The sequence below is a fragment of the Podarcis bocagei genome, assembly GCF_964188305.1.
Source record: "Podarcis bocagei genome assembly, chromosome: 10".
Taxonomy (NCBI): domain Eukaryota; kingdom Metazoa; phylum Chordata; class Lepidosauria; order Squamata; family Lacertidae; genus Podarcis; species Podarcis bocagei.
In genome coordinates this window covers 21,570,802-21,584,929 of record NC_138135.1, presented here as the reverse complement: position 1 = coordinate 21,584,929, position 14,128 = coordinate 21,570,802, and the positions used below count along the sequence as shown (strand labels likewise).

Below are 14,128 nucleotides of genomic sequence, written 5' to 3'. Positions count from 1 at the left end.
TATCACCCGTTATTTTTGATTATTGATAACTATGTGTCGCCTGCACCAAAGTCCCTAGGCAACTTACAACATACAAAATGGGAAACACCGTGAAAAATAAATAAAGATGATCACATAAGAGCATAAGTAACCCACATCTAAAATAACAACCCCAATTAACAGCACAGAAAATGATCAGCAGGGTAAAGAAGCTAATTATAAAACCCTAAAAACTGTGCTACTGTTAAAACTATTAAAACTACTAAAAATTACTGAAATGCTTCAGGGGGGCCACCACCATAAAGGCTTTCTCATTGCCACCCTCCACACTTCCCATAGAGGGGACACCCTGAGGCTTAAGAACATCAAATACTGGATCCTGGAAATGCAAAAACATGGATCAAGCCATGATCAAAGAGAATAATTTACTTTTACTCTTAAAACAGAAAAGTTCTTTATTTCTGAAGACTTTTGTTAGGTTTTCTGGTTGTGCTGGAATTAAAGGCAAACTTCCCATAGGCATGCAGGGACTCTACTTAGTGGTTTTATTCTCATCCTCAAATTTAAACTGATGGTGCAGTTGGCTTTTTATAAAGCCAAAACACCAATAAAAGTTCACTAAACTTTTTTTTAATGCAAGTCAAGCCACCTAATCTGCAACATGTGGGTCTGGTTTTATATCTAGCTTTATTTATGTATTTAAAAATAACTAGCTGGCTACCCCACTCCCCTTTTATTATTATATATTCTGGGACCCGGTTGCTGATGGGACATAATTTTTTTCTTTTCTTTTTTGCATACATGAAATAAAAGATCGAGCAAGAGATGGATGTTGGCAACATAATCTTGTGTATGGTGCAACATGGCCTAGATATTGCTGCACCATAAAATCTAATCAGGCTCCACAAACCCTGCTCTGTCTTCTCTTAATGTGCCAGGCTGGTGACTACAGGGACATCCTGGGAAGGGAGCCAGTTTTAATTACAGGATCAGGTGGAAAAATAAATATTCGGATAATCATGGCACCAGGTGTCTGACAAACACATCAATGGATTAATTGCTTCATCTGGTGCTGTTCTCTGCAGTTGTTTGGCTGAAATTGTATATAGCACTGCTGCTGTGTGTATGGTCAGAGGCGAGGTGGGCCAGCTGGACCACTGGCAGAGGGGCCAGGACCTCAGGGCAGCACACAGCGCCTGGAACTGGACACCTCTCCTTTCCCAGCCTCTTTCCATTTTTTATATAAAAGAAGAAGAGTAAGCCATTGGCACACAAAAAGCAAAACATGGCGCTGCTGTGTTCTCAGCCAATGACAGCGAGCAGAGCTGTTTTCAGCCAATGGGTGGGGACTCAGGACACGTGAGTTGTTTTGGTCAGCGGGTGATAGAATTCTATGCTGCTTGCCTACCTTCCTTCCCTGTGATTCCTTTCATCATAGAAACCAGAATTTATTTTTGTTGAGGCAGGTGCTTCCAATATTTATTTGTGTGTGTGTGTGTAAATAATAGTATTTCATGTGTATGTGGATTTTAAAGACACGCCCCCACGGCAAATTTCATGTATGCAGCAAAAATAAAGTCGATTTATTTTGCATTAAGAATCCACTATATAGTTAACTTTAAGGACTTGGGTATATATGTCTGCTCAGCAGTAAGTTTTTTTATGTTTAATGGAGCTTATTCCCAGTTAAATTAAATGGGGTATCAGGGTTGCAGTCATCAGACCAGATTAATATTGCTTGGAACTTTTTGGCAGGGTGGGGGGCAGAAAATATGGCCCTCCACAGAACATAGATGCATCGCTGTTGTTAATGAAAGTAAAATTTGATGCCTACAATTCTTATGGGGAAACACTTCTTGCTGTTACTTTTTGTAAGGATATTTATATATCTCCTGAAAAAGGGAATGCGGTAAAACTAGCAGCGCTGAACCATCTCTCTGCAGCAATATTTTGTGGACCTTTTTATTTTAACTATTATAAATAAAGGCTGTATTCTTTCTGATCTGGAATGTATGTGGAGTCGTGGATAGGGGTTTCTGACTAAAAATAGTGTCCCATTCCATGCAAAGCAGGCTATGGCATGATTCCTACAGAGTCAGAGGTGATCTGCATGCAGTGCTACAGGGGAAAAACCAGACGTCTTGAAATTGTCTGGATAAGCTTTTACTAATTTACCCTGACTTGAATTTTCATAGGGAGCAACCTCCTTTATTACATATGTCAAATATGCTAACAAGGTAATAGATGTACGTACTCTAAACTACATTGGAAGATAAATCAAATTAACAGAAGGTTATTAAAAAACTAATATACAATGATTACTTAAACACCAAGCATTTATTTTGCAATGGAAATATGTTCTATCATTTTGTGGTACTCTCGTAACATTGCTCTAGAAGTAAAAAAAAAAAAGTGAATGAGATATATGTTAATTATATTTGCTCAGCTCTACTTTTCTGGTACATTTCAGGGGCCTTCAAGGGTAAAATGCTAGATTATAAGTTGATAATATTTGACCCACTTTACCACTGTATGCATTGCATACACACCATACATATAAGGTAGTTTGAAAGCACCCCACCTCAGAATCCTGGGAACTGAAATGTATACTTCGCAGAACTATAGTTCCCAGCACCCTTAACAAACTATAGTTCCCAGGATTCTTTGGGGAGGTGCTTTAAAGGTATGGTGTGTATGCAGCCTCAGAATCAGACGCATAAGAAATGCTCAGAGACTGAAGGCTCCTCTGGGGCTCACAGTCTGCAAATTCTTTTGGAAGGTTTTGGAAGGCATTCATCCCCACCCACTGATTTTTACACACTGGACCAGAAGGTTGCATATTCTTTTCCTGCCATTCCCAGGAGCACATCTGGCTGGCATAATTCTGGTCATACAGCAAAGGTGGTAGCATTTTGAGATCCAAGGCCAGCCTAAGAAGCTTGGAAGGAGTTGCTTTCCTTGAACTGGCTGTTCCCCTTCTGATATAATGAAATCTGGTGCCAGTAATTTATTTCATAATACATAATTGGTATTCCACGCCTTCAACATGATTGCGATTTAATTCATTCGGTTGGTTAGCATAAGGAGAGGCCTGTTGGATCAGACCAAAGGCTCATCTCTTCCTTTTTTTCACATTAAATTTTTATTCAGATTTTATAAAGAAAAAACAAATACAAAAAAACACAAATTTACATAAGTTTTCTTATGTAAACCAGCATCCTGGTTTTCTTTTCCCCAGTAGCCAACTAGATGCCTATGGGAAGCTTGCAGGCAGGACCAGAGTTCAGCAGCCCAGCAACTGACATACTGCCTCCAACAGGGGGCAGGCTAGAGCATTGCCATCATGGCTAGCAGCTCCTTGATAGCTTTATCCTCTATCTATTCATTGCTTCACATGGCCAGGAGTCCTAAAGTGATGGTCAGGGACTGGTTGGACGCAGGTTAAATAAGCGCTCTGAATTGTGTCATGCCCCTAGTCCCATGTCCAACTGTACTGTGTTGCTGGAAGAGAGTGGTCTTGGCTTGCCATAAAATGCCTGTACTGTAGTTTCAAGTTGTTTTAACCTATAATGTGGGTATCACAGATTCTGAGCTTTAGACTCTCAATAATCTTTCTGCTTTCACATGGGATTAAGTCCTATGAAAACGATGAGGTGCGTTTGTAAGTAAATACACAGTGGGTTTGTTTGTATGATTATCTTTAACATATGGACAGCATTTTCTTATGCCTTATATAAAGGGGTGAGAAAACACTGCCGGCACGACGGCCATGTTCAGACCCTCCAAGCACCCCTGTTTTCCAGGGACAGTCCTGGACTTAGAGAATCCATCCCAGTTTCTGATTTGACACTGGAATGTCCCGCTTTTCCTTAGGACATCCCTCTTTTCATTGGAGAAATGTTGGCGGGTATGGAGTTATCCAATCCCTGAGCCAAGGAGATAAGTAACTATGCAACTTTAGAAAACATCTGAAGGCAGTCCTGTATAGGTTTTTAATGTTTAATGTTTTATTCCTTTTTTATATATGTTGGAAGTTGCTCAGATTGGCTGGGGCAACTCAGTCAGATGGGTGGGGTATGATATTATTATTATTAAGGACGTCCCTATTTTCATTAGAGAAATGTTGGAGGATATGCATGTTTACTTGTGGGCAACCTGCCATGCAATGCATGGCTAGGGTCCAAGGTCGAAAAGTGGGTGGAGCAAAGGATGTGACTCTTGTCTTTGCAGAGTAGGTCATGTTCCAGCCACACAAAAGCCTGAGTTTTCTAAAACAAACAAACAAACAAACAAACAAACAAACGACACCCCCCCCTCACTGAGATGTTATGACTGTTCAAGGACACAGTCTAGCCAGGCAAAGGCAATCTGAGGATAGTGCAGCTGCATTTAACCCTGAGGCGAAGAGGTTCCCCATTCCTAGCCTATAGGAATTGTTGGTGCTTCCACAATGATTGAGTTGCCATGGTTTTCTTAAACTGAAAGTTTATTTCCGCATTTTCCTTTTACCTTGCAGGATATGGAAGCTGGAGTGAACTAGCTAAAGCTCTGAGGAACCAGGACAACCCTATAGTGGATCCAAGCCTGCAGTTTTATCTGCCTCAGAAACCAGAAAATCTGGTAAGTTGAACTCATAAGTCGTAGTAAGTGCTCCAGATTTAAAAGCAAAGGAATTCAAGTCTCAGGTTAGTGAAAAGAAATGGGGTTGCAAAATCAAGTTTCATCAGTGTACAGTCTCTGCAAGTGTTTACAGTCTGTGTTAATAGATAAGAACTGGATCCTGAATTGTTACACAAAGGTGTGGCTAAAATTATGCATTGCTTTTATTCCAAACAGTTTATGCCCCGTACACCTTAGACACCAGCTATGCTAATTACTCTCTTGGATACAATTGCAGTTGCAGAGGGCACTCTTTTAATAATTACAGATAATTATCAGGTATTTGCAGCAGGAACAAAAAGGGAGGCATTCTTTATGGCAGTCTATCCACTCCACCCCAGTTACAGTAGGAACTCCCTGCCATTGCTGACTTACCTGACTGCTTTTCAAGAGCATTGGTAAGACCTGCCTATATGGGCTCAGCTTGTGTGATCATGGGAAGTCTAAAAAGGGTGGAGAAATCTCAATAAATTTTAGTAGGATGAATTCTTAATCTGCTCTGCCGAGAGTTGGTTTTTGGCATACTTTTATTACCTGCCCCTAACTTTTTATACCAAAATGAGTAATTCAACTCCTTAATCTTTTTATTTGAGCTCTGCATCGGGCAAAAGATTCCTGCATTGCAGGGAGTTGGGGTAGATGACCCTCATGGTCCCTTTCAATTCTACAATTCTGTGATCCTATGATTCTGTGATCGCTTTTTGCCACCTTAACCGTCAGAAAATGTACTGAAAGTAGCAAGAAAAAGGAGCACTTGGGTGTATTTGGCCCAAATACAAAGAGTACATGCCAGAAGAGAATAAACAGGATTCAGCAGCTTGATTTACCTCTCAGATTTTCCTGGAAGACATATGGAGCATTCATTTTGTAGTCTAGACCAATGTAGTCCAGCCTTGTAGTTCAATAAAGCCTAGGGACCCAACTCCCATCACCCTCAGCGGCTTACCCAGTTGTCAGGGATAATGGGAGCTGCAGTCCCAACAACATCTGGGAACCCAGGATTGAAGAATATTGATCTTGGCTGCTCTGTCCATTTCTGAGTGACACATTTCCAGGAAGACGTTGACAAACTGGGGTGCTTACAGAGGAGACAACCTAGATGCTGAGGGCTTTTTGGAAACCAAGTCATAAAATAAATGACTGAAAGAGCACGTCATGTTTAAGCTAGGATATGAGATTAAAGGGAGGCATGACAGTTGTCTTCAAATATCTGCAGCGTTGTCCCATAGAAGATGGAGCAGATTTGTTCTCTGTTGTTGTAGTGGCAGGGAAGCAGGTCTCAGCTAAGATAAATTTTCTCCTCCTTCATTTTCTTTCTCATAGACACACCCACACACCATCCATCCATCCTGTCTGCCACACTTTTATCCAGTGGAAATTCAAGCTATTTTCTTCAGCAGTTAGACCAGGAGACTCTTCAGTCTGTGCAGTCCCCAATGCCCTCAGCATCTCTTTTATCTTTTGTTTTGAACAAGTTTTGATTTGCTTGTGCTCCACAAGCCACCAGTTGTCCACCTCTGAGACATATTCTAGCCAGCCACACAGACTTATTTTCTTGTTTTTCATTCCGTATAGGTTCATAGCAGAGTTAACAGAAGAAGCAACAATAAGACAGATCCTGCAACTTTGATTAACTCTGCCACCTGGAGGCCTGAGGTTAGTGTTCAATATAATGTCTTGCAACTGAATTAATAAACCCATTTAGGCAAGATGCATTTCATACATTTAGTCCGTGTTTATTCAGAAAATGCCCAAATTAGTTGGAATTAAAACTTAGTGAAGTTTTATTTATAAATATCCTCTGGATTGTGCTCCCAACAAAAGATCTAATATGCAAGCAGCCATTAAGCTGTTTGTTTACAGTGTTTGTAGGATATGAGAGATTAAATACATCATAATAAAAACTGTTAAACTTGTATAAAACTGAAAGTGTACAATTATGGCTCCTTGAACTCTGATATGCAACCCTTGAGCTGTCTGTGTCCATATGGTGAGGATGTGAGTAAGAGCCTTCTCGGTGGCTGCTCCCTTCCTTTCTCAAGAAGCTGGACTGGCTCCCTCCTTGTTCATAGAATCATAGAATCATAGAGTTGGAAGAGACCACAAGGGCCATCGAGTCCAACCCCGTGCCAAGCAGGAAACACCATCAGAGCACTCCTGACATATGGTTGTCAAGCCTCTGCTTAAAGACCTCCAAAGTAGGAGACTCCACCACACTCCTTGGCAGCAAATTCCACTGTCGAACAGCTCTTACTGTCAGGAAGTTCTTCCTAATGTTTAGGTGGAATCTTCTTTCTTGTAGTTTGGCTCCTTTTATATATTTGAACATGGCTATCATATCACCCCTTAACCTCCTCTTCTCCAGGCTAAACATGCCCAGCTCCCTTAGCCGTTCCTCATAAGGCATCGTTTCCAGGCCTTTGACCATTTTGGTTGCCCTCCTCTGGACACGTTCCAGTTTGTCAGTGTCCTTCTTGAATTGTGGTGCCCAGAACTGGACACAGTACTCCAGGTGAGGTCTGACCAGAGCAGAATACAGTGGCACTATTACTTCCCTTGATCTAGATGCTATACTCCTATTGATGAGGCCCAGAATTGCATTGGCTTTTTTAGCTGCCGCGTCACACTGTTGGCTCATGTCAAGTTTGTGGTCAACCAAGACTCCTAGATCCTTTTCACATGTACTGCTCTCAAGCCAGGTGTCACCCATCTTGTATTTGTGCCTCTCATTTTTTTTGCCCAAGTGCAATACTTTACATTTCTCCCTGTTAAAATTCATCTTGTTTGTTTTGGCCCAGTTTTCTAATCTGTCAAGGTCGTTTTGAAGTGTGATCCTGTCCTCTGGGGTGTTAGCCACCCCTCCCAGTTTGGTGTCATCTGCAAATTTGATCAGGATGCCCTTGAGTCCATCATCCAAGTCGTTGATAAAGATGTTGAATAAGACTGGGCCCAAGACAGAACCCTGTGGCACCCCACTAGTCACTCTTCTCCAGGATGAAGAGGAACCATTGATGAGCACCCTTTGGGTTCGGTCAGTCAGCCAGTTACAAATCCACTGAGTGGTAGCATAGTCAAGACCGCATTTTACCAGCTTCTTTACAAGAATATCATGGGGCACCTTGTCAAATGCCTTACTGAAATCAAGGTAGGCTATATCCACTGAGTTCCCTTCATCTACCAGGCTTGTAATTCTGTCAAAAAACGAGATCAGGTTAGTCTGACATGACTTATTTTTCAGAAATCCATGCTGACTATTGGTGATCACAGCATTCCTTTCTAGGTGCTCACAGACAGTTTTCTTAATGATCTGCTCCAGAATCTTCCCTGGTATTGATGTCAGACTGACTGGGCGGTAATTATTTGGGTCCTCTCTTTTCCCCTTTTTGAAAATAGGGACAACATTTGCCCTCCTCCAGTCTGCCGGGACTTCGCCTGTTCTCCAGGAATTCTCAAAGATGACTGCCAGTGGTTCTGAGATAACATCTGCCAGTTCTTTTAATACTCTTGGATGCAGTTCATCTGGCCCTGGAGACTTGAATACATCTAAACTAGCCAAGTATTCTTGTACTATCTCCTTAGTTATTCTGGGCTGTGATTCCTTTGCTGAATCATTTGCTCCAAATTCTTCAGGTCGGGCATTGTTTTCTTTATCGGAGAAGACTGAGGCAAAGAAGGCATTGAGGAGTTCAGCCCTTTCTGTGTCCCCTGTTTGCATTTCACCATCTTCTCCTCTGAGTGACCCCACTGTTTCTTTGTTCTTCCTTTTGCTACGAACATACCCATAAAAGCCTTTTTTGTTGCTTTTAACCTCTCTAGCAAGCCTGAGTTCATTCTGTGCTTTAGCTTTTCTGACTTTGTGTCTACACGTGCTGGCTATTTGTTTGAATTCCTCTTTGGTGGTTTCCCCCCTTTTCCATTTTTTGTACACATCCTTTTTTAATCTTAACTCAGTTAAAAGTTCTTTAGATAGCCACCCTGGCTTCTTTAGGCACCTTCCATGTTTCCGTCTCATTGGTATTGCCTGAAGTTGTGCTTTTACTATCTCCCTCTTAACAAACTCCCAGCCATCATGAACTCCCTTTCCTTTTAGTATTACTGTCCATGGGATCTCACCCAGCACTTCCCTAAGTTTTATGAAGTCGGCTTTCTTAAAGTCAAGAAATTGAGTCCTAGTATGCTTGGCTGCTCCTTTCCGCTGTATAGTAAACTTCAGAAGAGCATGATCACTCGCGCCTAATGATCCTTCCACTTCTACCCCACTAACCAGCTCATCAACATTGGTTAGGACCAGATCTAAAATGGCTGTTCCTCTTGTTGCTTCTCCCACTTTCTGGACAATGAAGTTGTCTGCAAGGCCAGTGAGGAATCTGTTTGACCTTATGCTCTTGGCTGAGTTTGACATCCAACAAATATCCGGGTAATTGAAGTCCCCCATTACTACTATCTCCCTTCCTTTTGCATGCTTGGCCATCTGTTCCAGGAAGGCATCATCTATGTCCTCCGTTTGGCTTGGGGATCTATAGTAAACTCCCACAATGAGGTCTCTGTTATTCTTCTCTCCCTTAATTTTGACCCAAATGCTCTCACTTTGGCTTTCAGTTTCTAAATCTTGGATCTCTTCACAGGTGTACACATCCCTGACATATAACGCCACTCCTCCTCCTTTCTTGTCTGGTCTGTTTCTCTGAAATAGATTGTATCCCCCCATTATTACATTCCAATCGTGGGACTTATCCCACCAGGTTTCAGTGATGCCTATTATGTCATATTTAGTTTGCTGTACCAAGAGCTCAAGCTCATCTTGTTTATTTCCCATGCTTTGCGCATTAGTGTACAGACATTGAAGTCCATTAATCATTCCCCCATGTCTCTTATTTAAGGATTTTTTCCTCCCACCACTAGGTCTGCGTGCTGTTTGCTCCATTTGGTCTATGACATTTGGATGATCATCTTCATCAATTCATAGACTCCTACCTTCAGGAGCACTGTCTCCCTCCCTCACATTAGTCAGTTTAAAGCCCTCCTGATGAGGTTTCTGAGATTTTTGGCAAAAACATTTCTCCCAACCATTGTGAGGTGCAGCCCATCGCTTGCCAGAAGTCCATCTTCAAGAAACTGCAGTCCATGATCTAAGAATCCAAACCGTTCCTGTTTGCACCATTTGCGAAGCCAGCTGTTCACTTCCACTATTTTTCCCTCTCTCCCTGGGCCACGTCGTTCAACTGGGAGGACAGATGAGATGACAATTTGTGCATTTAATTGCTTCAATTTCCTGCCCAGAGCCTCGTAGTCTCTTTTGATCTTCTGGAGGCTATTGCTTGCAGTGTCATTGGTTCCCACATGAACCAAGAGGAAGGGGTATTTGTCAGTGGGTTTTATGATTCCTTGCAGTCGTTCAGTTACATCTTGGATCTTAGCCCCGGGGAGACAGCAGACTTCCCGAGACATCTTGTCAGGCCCACAGATCCCTGCTTCTGTTCCCCTCAGTAGGGAATCCCCTATCACCACTACACGCCTCCTCTTAGGTTTGGTTGGGGTTCTTCCATGAGCTGTCCGTTCCAAGGTCGCCTGCACATTCCCCGAGGACTGACTTTGCTGCTCGTCTTCATATACCTGATCGACTGAAATGAGGGAGAGATCCTCAAATGGAGTCTGCTCTTCGTCATCCATGCTAGGGGAGAGGACCTCAAAGCGATTGTGTATTTCTAAACTATCAGAACGAACCCTGGGCCTCCTACTTCTTTGAGTCACGTTTCTCCATATATCTGGCTCCTGTGTTGATGAACTAGCCTCCTTCTCAGGGGAGTCCCCTGTCTCCTCCTTGGTGGAGACGGTGTGCTCTGTTGCTTCCAAGAAGAGCTCCAGATCTCTAATTCTTTGGAGCGTAGCTACACGTTCCTCCAGTTGCTGGACTTGTTGTACTCCTGCAAACATTTTTTTTATTCCAGCAAGCTCTGGGGAACTGGCAGCTTTGAAGGAAAGGGCTCTTGTGCTGTTTTTGTTTTACTATCTGTGTTTTAGTAGATATGTGGTTTTTTTTACATTTCTTTAATTCCATAGATATATTTATAACTTTTTAGCAATAGCTTTTTACATGTTTTATCTGTGTATATTTTATCTGTCTTTATTTTAATTTTTGTGAGCCACCTTGAGTCCTGGTTCTGGGTAAAAGGCATAATAATAATAATAATAATAATAATAATAATAATAATAATAATAATAATAATACTTGCCTGGATGGAGGATAAAAAGGAGTGTGTATAAAGAATAGCCTAATGTACAAAGGTTAAATTCTCATCCATTACTTTGGCCACTTTTGTATCTAACCCCGTTCACCGCTGGCATGTGGCTCTTGGCTCATAACAGTTCCCCATCCCTCCTTTCTTTGGTTGGTTTGGAAATGTGCCTTATTGTCTTTGTTTAGTTATTTGGGCTTAAAGGCTTTCCATCTCATTTTTCTGGATTTGGTGAAGTTGTGTTGATAAAAGTTTGCAAAGCTATGGCAAATGGAGTTCAAAATGGCAGCTGGGTTTATTTCCACACACATCGACCTACACTTTTGCTAATTCTGACAGAGACCCTTTGTAACCCAGATTCTTTTTCCCAGTGATATCAGCTCACCCATATTGTCACTGATTTCTGTCAAATTTGGGGGGCAGGGTCACAGAGGCGGAGGAAGGGTGTGTGTTGGGGGTGGTCTGCCCCGGGTGTCTTTGCTGAGGGGGGTGTCATTGGCAACTCCCAAGCCTACCCTAAGCTGTCGGGGGAAGTGGGGGAGCTGCGCCGCTTTGCCAGCGGCATTCCCCCCTTCCCCCTTCTTTTTGACAGCTGGGGGAGGCTTGGGAATTGCGGGCGGGCGGTGCGCTGAATGTCCGCCATGGGTGGCTCGCTCCGCCCCCAGCTGCAGGGTGCACGCTCCGCTCCATGCACCTGAGTGGCTAGCCCATGCCAGGGAGGGCACCTTCCGCACCCCACACCCCTCGGGAGTGCGCCTGCCCTGGGCAGCATGGGCATATGCTCTGCTGCTGCATGGTCATCTGAGGCAAATCAAAGGATTATGAACTGAACCCTGTTCTGTTCCTGAATTGAATTTTTTTATTCCTCAGATTAATTTACTGTTGAAGCATAGCAGTTTGTGGATTAAGCATGAGAAATCCATACCACTTCACAAATTAATTACAGGGGGTATTCAATACTTCTGTTGTATTGTCAGCATCTGCCTAAGCATGCTATTGCGCTGTGGTTCCTGCGGCTGATAAAAGGGCCCAGAAAGAGGATTGGGGGTGGTTTTATTTCTGCATGTAATAGAGCTAGTCTTCATTTGAACAGAAGGTATGTGTTCCTGGCAATAAAAGGAGATTTGCAACAACAAGGCATCTTTGACAGAAGAAGAGCTTTGGCATCTTTCCCCCACATAGCAGTTTTTAAGAATGGAAAACCAGAACAGGGATTGGCCTTGAAAACCTGGTACTACTTCACTCATGAGGGTTGCAGCAGAACCCCGTGTGTGTGTGGTGACTGTACGCTCTTCTTCGTGCATCCAGGCCAGGGGTCAGCAACCTTTTTCAGCCGTGGGCCAGTCCACTGTTCCTCAGACCATGTGGTGGGCTGGACTATATTTTTTTTGGGGGGGTGAACGAATTCCTATGCCCCACAAATAACCCAGAGATGCATTTTAAATAAAAGGACACGTTCTACTCATGTAAAAACACGCTGATTCCCAGACCGTCCGCAGGCCGGATTGAGAAGGCGATTGGGCTGCATCTGGCCCCTGGGCCTTAGGTTGCCTACCCCTGATCCAGGCTGTGGTTCTGCCAAGCAAAAGTGCTCATTAGTACAGCGGTACCTTGGGTTACAGATGCTTCAGGTTACATACGCTTCAGGTTACAGACTCCGCTAACCCAGAAATAGTACCTCAGGTTAAGCACTTTGCTTCAGGATGAGAACAGAAATCGCGCGGCGGCGGCACGGCAGCAGCAGAAGGAGGCCCCATTAACTAAAGTGGTGTCTCAGGTTAAGAACAGTTTCAGGTTAAGAACGGACCTCCGGAACGAATTAAGTTCTTAACCCGAGGTACCACTGTATTTGACCAGCAGCGGCAATTGTTAGAGAGCTCCCCAACCCTGTCCTAAGGGAATTGAGTTTTCATGGTTGTTCAGTGTTCAAGAAAGCGTGTGACTACAGGACAGTACAGACACATGTTGTTAAACTACAAGTCTTAAAGGTATTCTGGAACTGGCAGTCCTGAACTGGGAGTTGTAACGGGAGTGCTACTGTCCCTAGACAGTACTTGAAAGTGAACCATTTGCTTATTGGAACAGGCGGTACCTGCACAAATTGATGACATTGCTGCCTTCTTTTTCACCTCTTTGCTGTACCTGAGAATAGAAGAGGTCCTTATTGCTGACATTTCTTAACAGATTTTTCACAAGTGCATAGTTTTGCATCCAAGTCATGACTATAGAATGGCTATAATCATTGGAAGTTTATCCAGGGAGGAGAAGCCTGGATGTTCAGTGGATAAACACAAGAGTCCTATAAGCAAAACTGAGGGGGGGAAATGTCATACGCAGCACCACAATGCTTCCATTCTTCTCTGGCTCAAACCTCATTTTTGTCTAGTTTATCTTCACCTGCATTTACACATTCTTCAGATTGTGTGTAGCTGATTTGCCCCAGAGATACGGAACTGCCAAACAATAAAAAACAGAGCAAAGCTTTTTGTTTCCTTTATTTCTAGCAATCACAGACCCCTCCCGAAGGGGCTGCTTTCAATGCTGCATTTCTATATTTTGAGTTTTGCAGGATGGCAAACAGAAAATGGCTGGTCCCGTGGAACTTGGGCATAGGGAAGAAGACAGCCAAAGTGGTGTCTTCCAGATGTTGTTGTTGGACCCCAATTCCCATCATCCCAGTCAGCATGACCAGTGGTGAGGGATGATGGGAGTCGGAAGTCCAACAATATCTAGAGGACACTTTGCTGTCTACACCATGGCATAGGGCATTTTACAGCAACCAAGTCATCTTGCCTGATGCTAAGCAGTTCTGGGTGTGGTCAGTGGCTCTAAGGGCGACCACCTGGAATCCTCCCTTCCTCGAGGTTTCCAAGAGGAAAAGGACAAGGTATAAATGTAACACATAAACTATTTTTCTAGCTTGGGAATGGTTGCATCAGATGCACAAATGAGAGTGTCTGGATTTTTTGTATAGGGATGTTGAAATTCATTTTCTGGCTACTTCTCTTGTTTTAATTTTTTATGGTTTTATGTTATTTTTATTTATTTATTAAATTTATATATTGCCCGTCATCCAAAGATCACAGGGCGGTTTACAATATATAAACACAAAAAACCCACAGCATAACAGCAACAACAAAAAGCAATATCCCCTTCCCTGTTTGTTTATTGCTGTAAACTGCTTTGATGTTTTTTATGATATAGTGGTATAAGAATACTTTTATAAATAAATAAAATATGCCTTTTCAAAATAT

The 14,128-nt window shown here is 42.8% G+C and overlaps 1 protein-coding gene across 1 annotated transcript in view; it reads left to right on the top strand.

Annotated features, from left to right (window-relative positions):
- The window catches only part of B4GALNT3 (beta-1,4-N-acetyl-galactosaminyltransferase 3), a 71,101-nt gene that overhangs the window by 32,553 nt on the left and 24,420 nt on the right, over nt 1-14,128 (top strand). The window contains exons 2-3 of the mRNA XM_081209893.1: nt 4,496-4,599; nt 6,214-6,294. Of these exons, the coding sequence (XP_081066019.1) occupies nt 4,496-4,599; nt 6,214-6,294 (185 nt within the window). The remainder of the gene's footprint in view (nt 1-4,495; nt 4,600-6,213; nt 6,295-14,128) is intronic.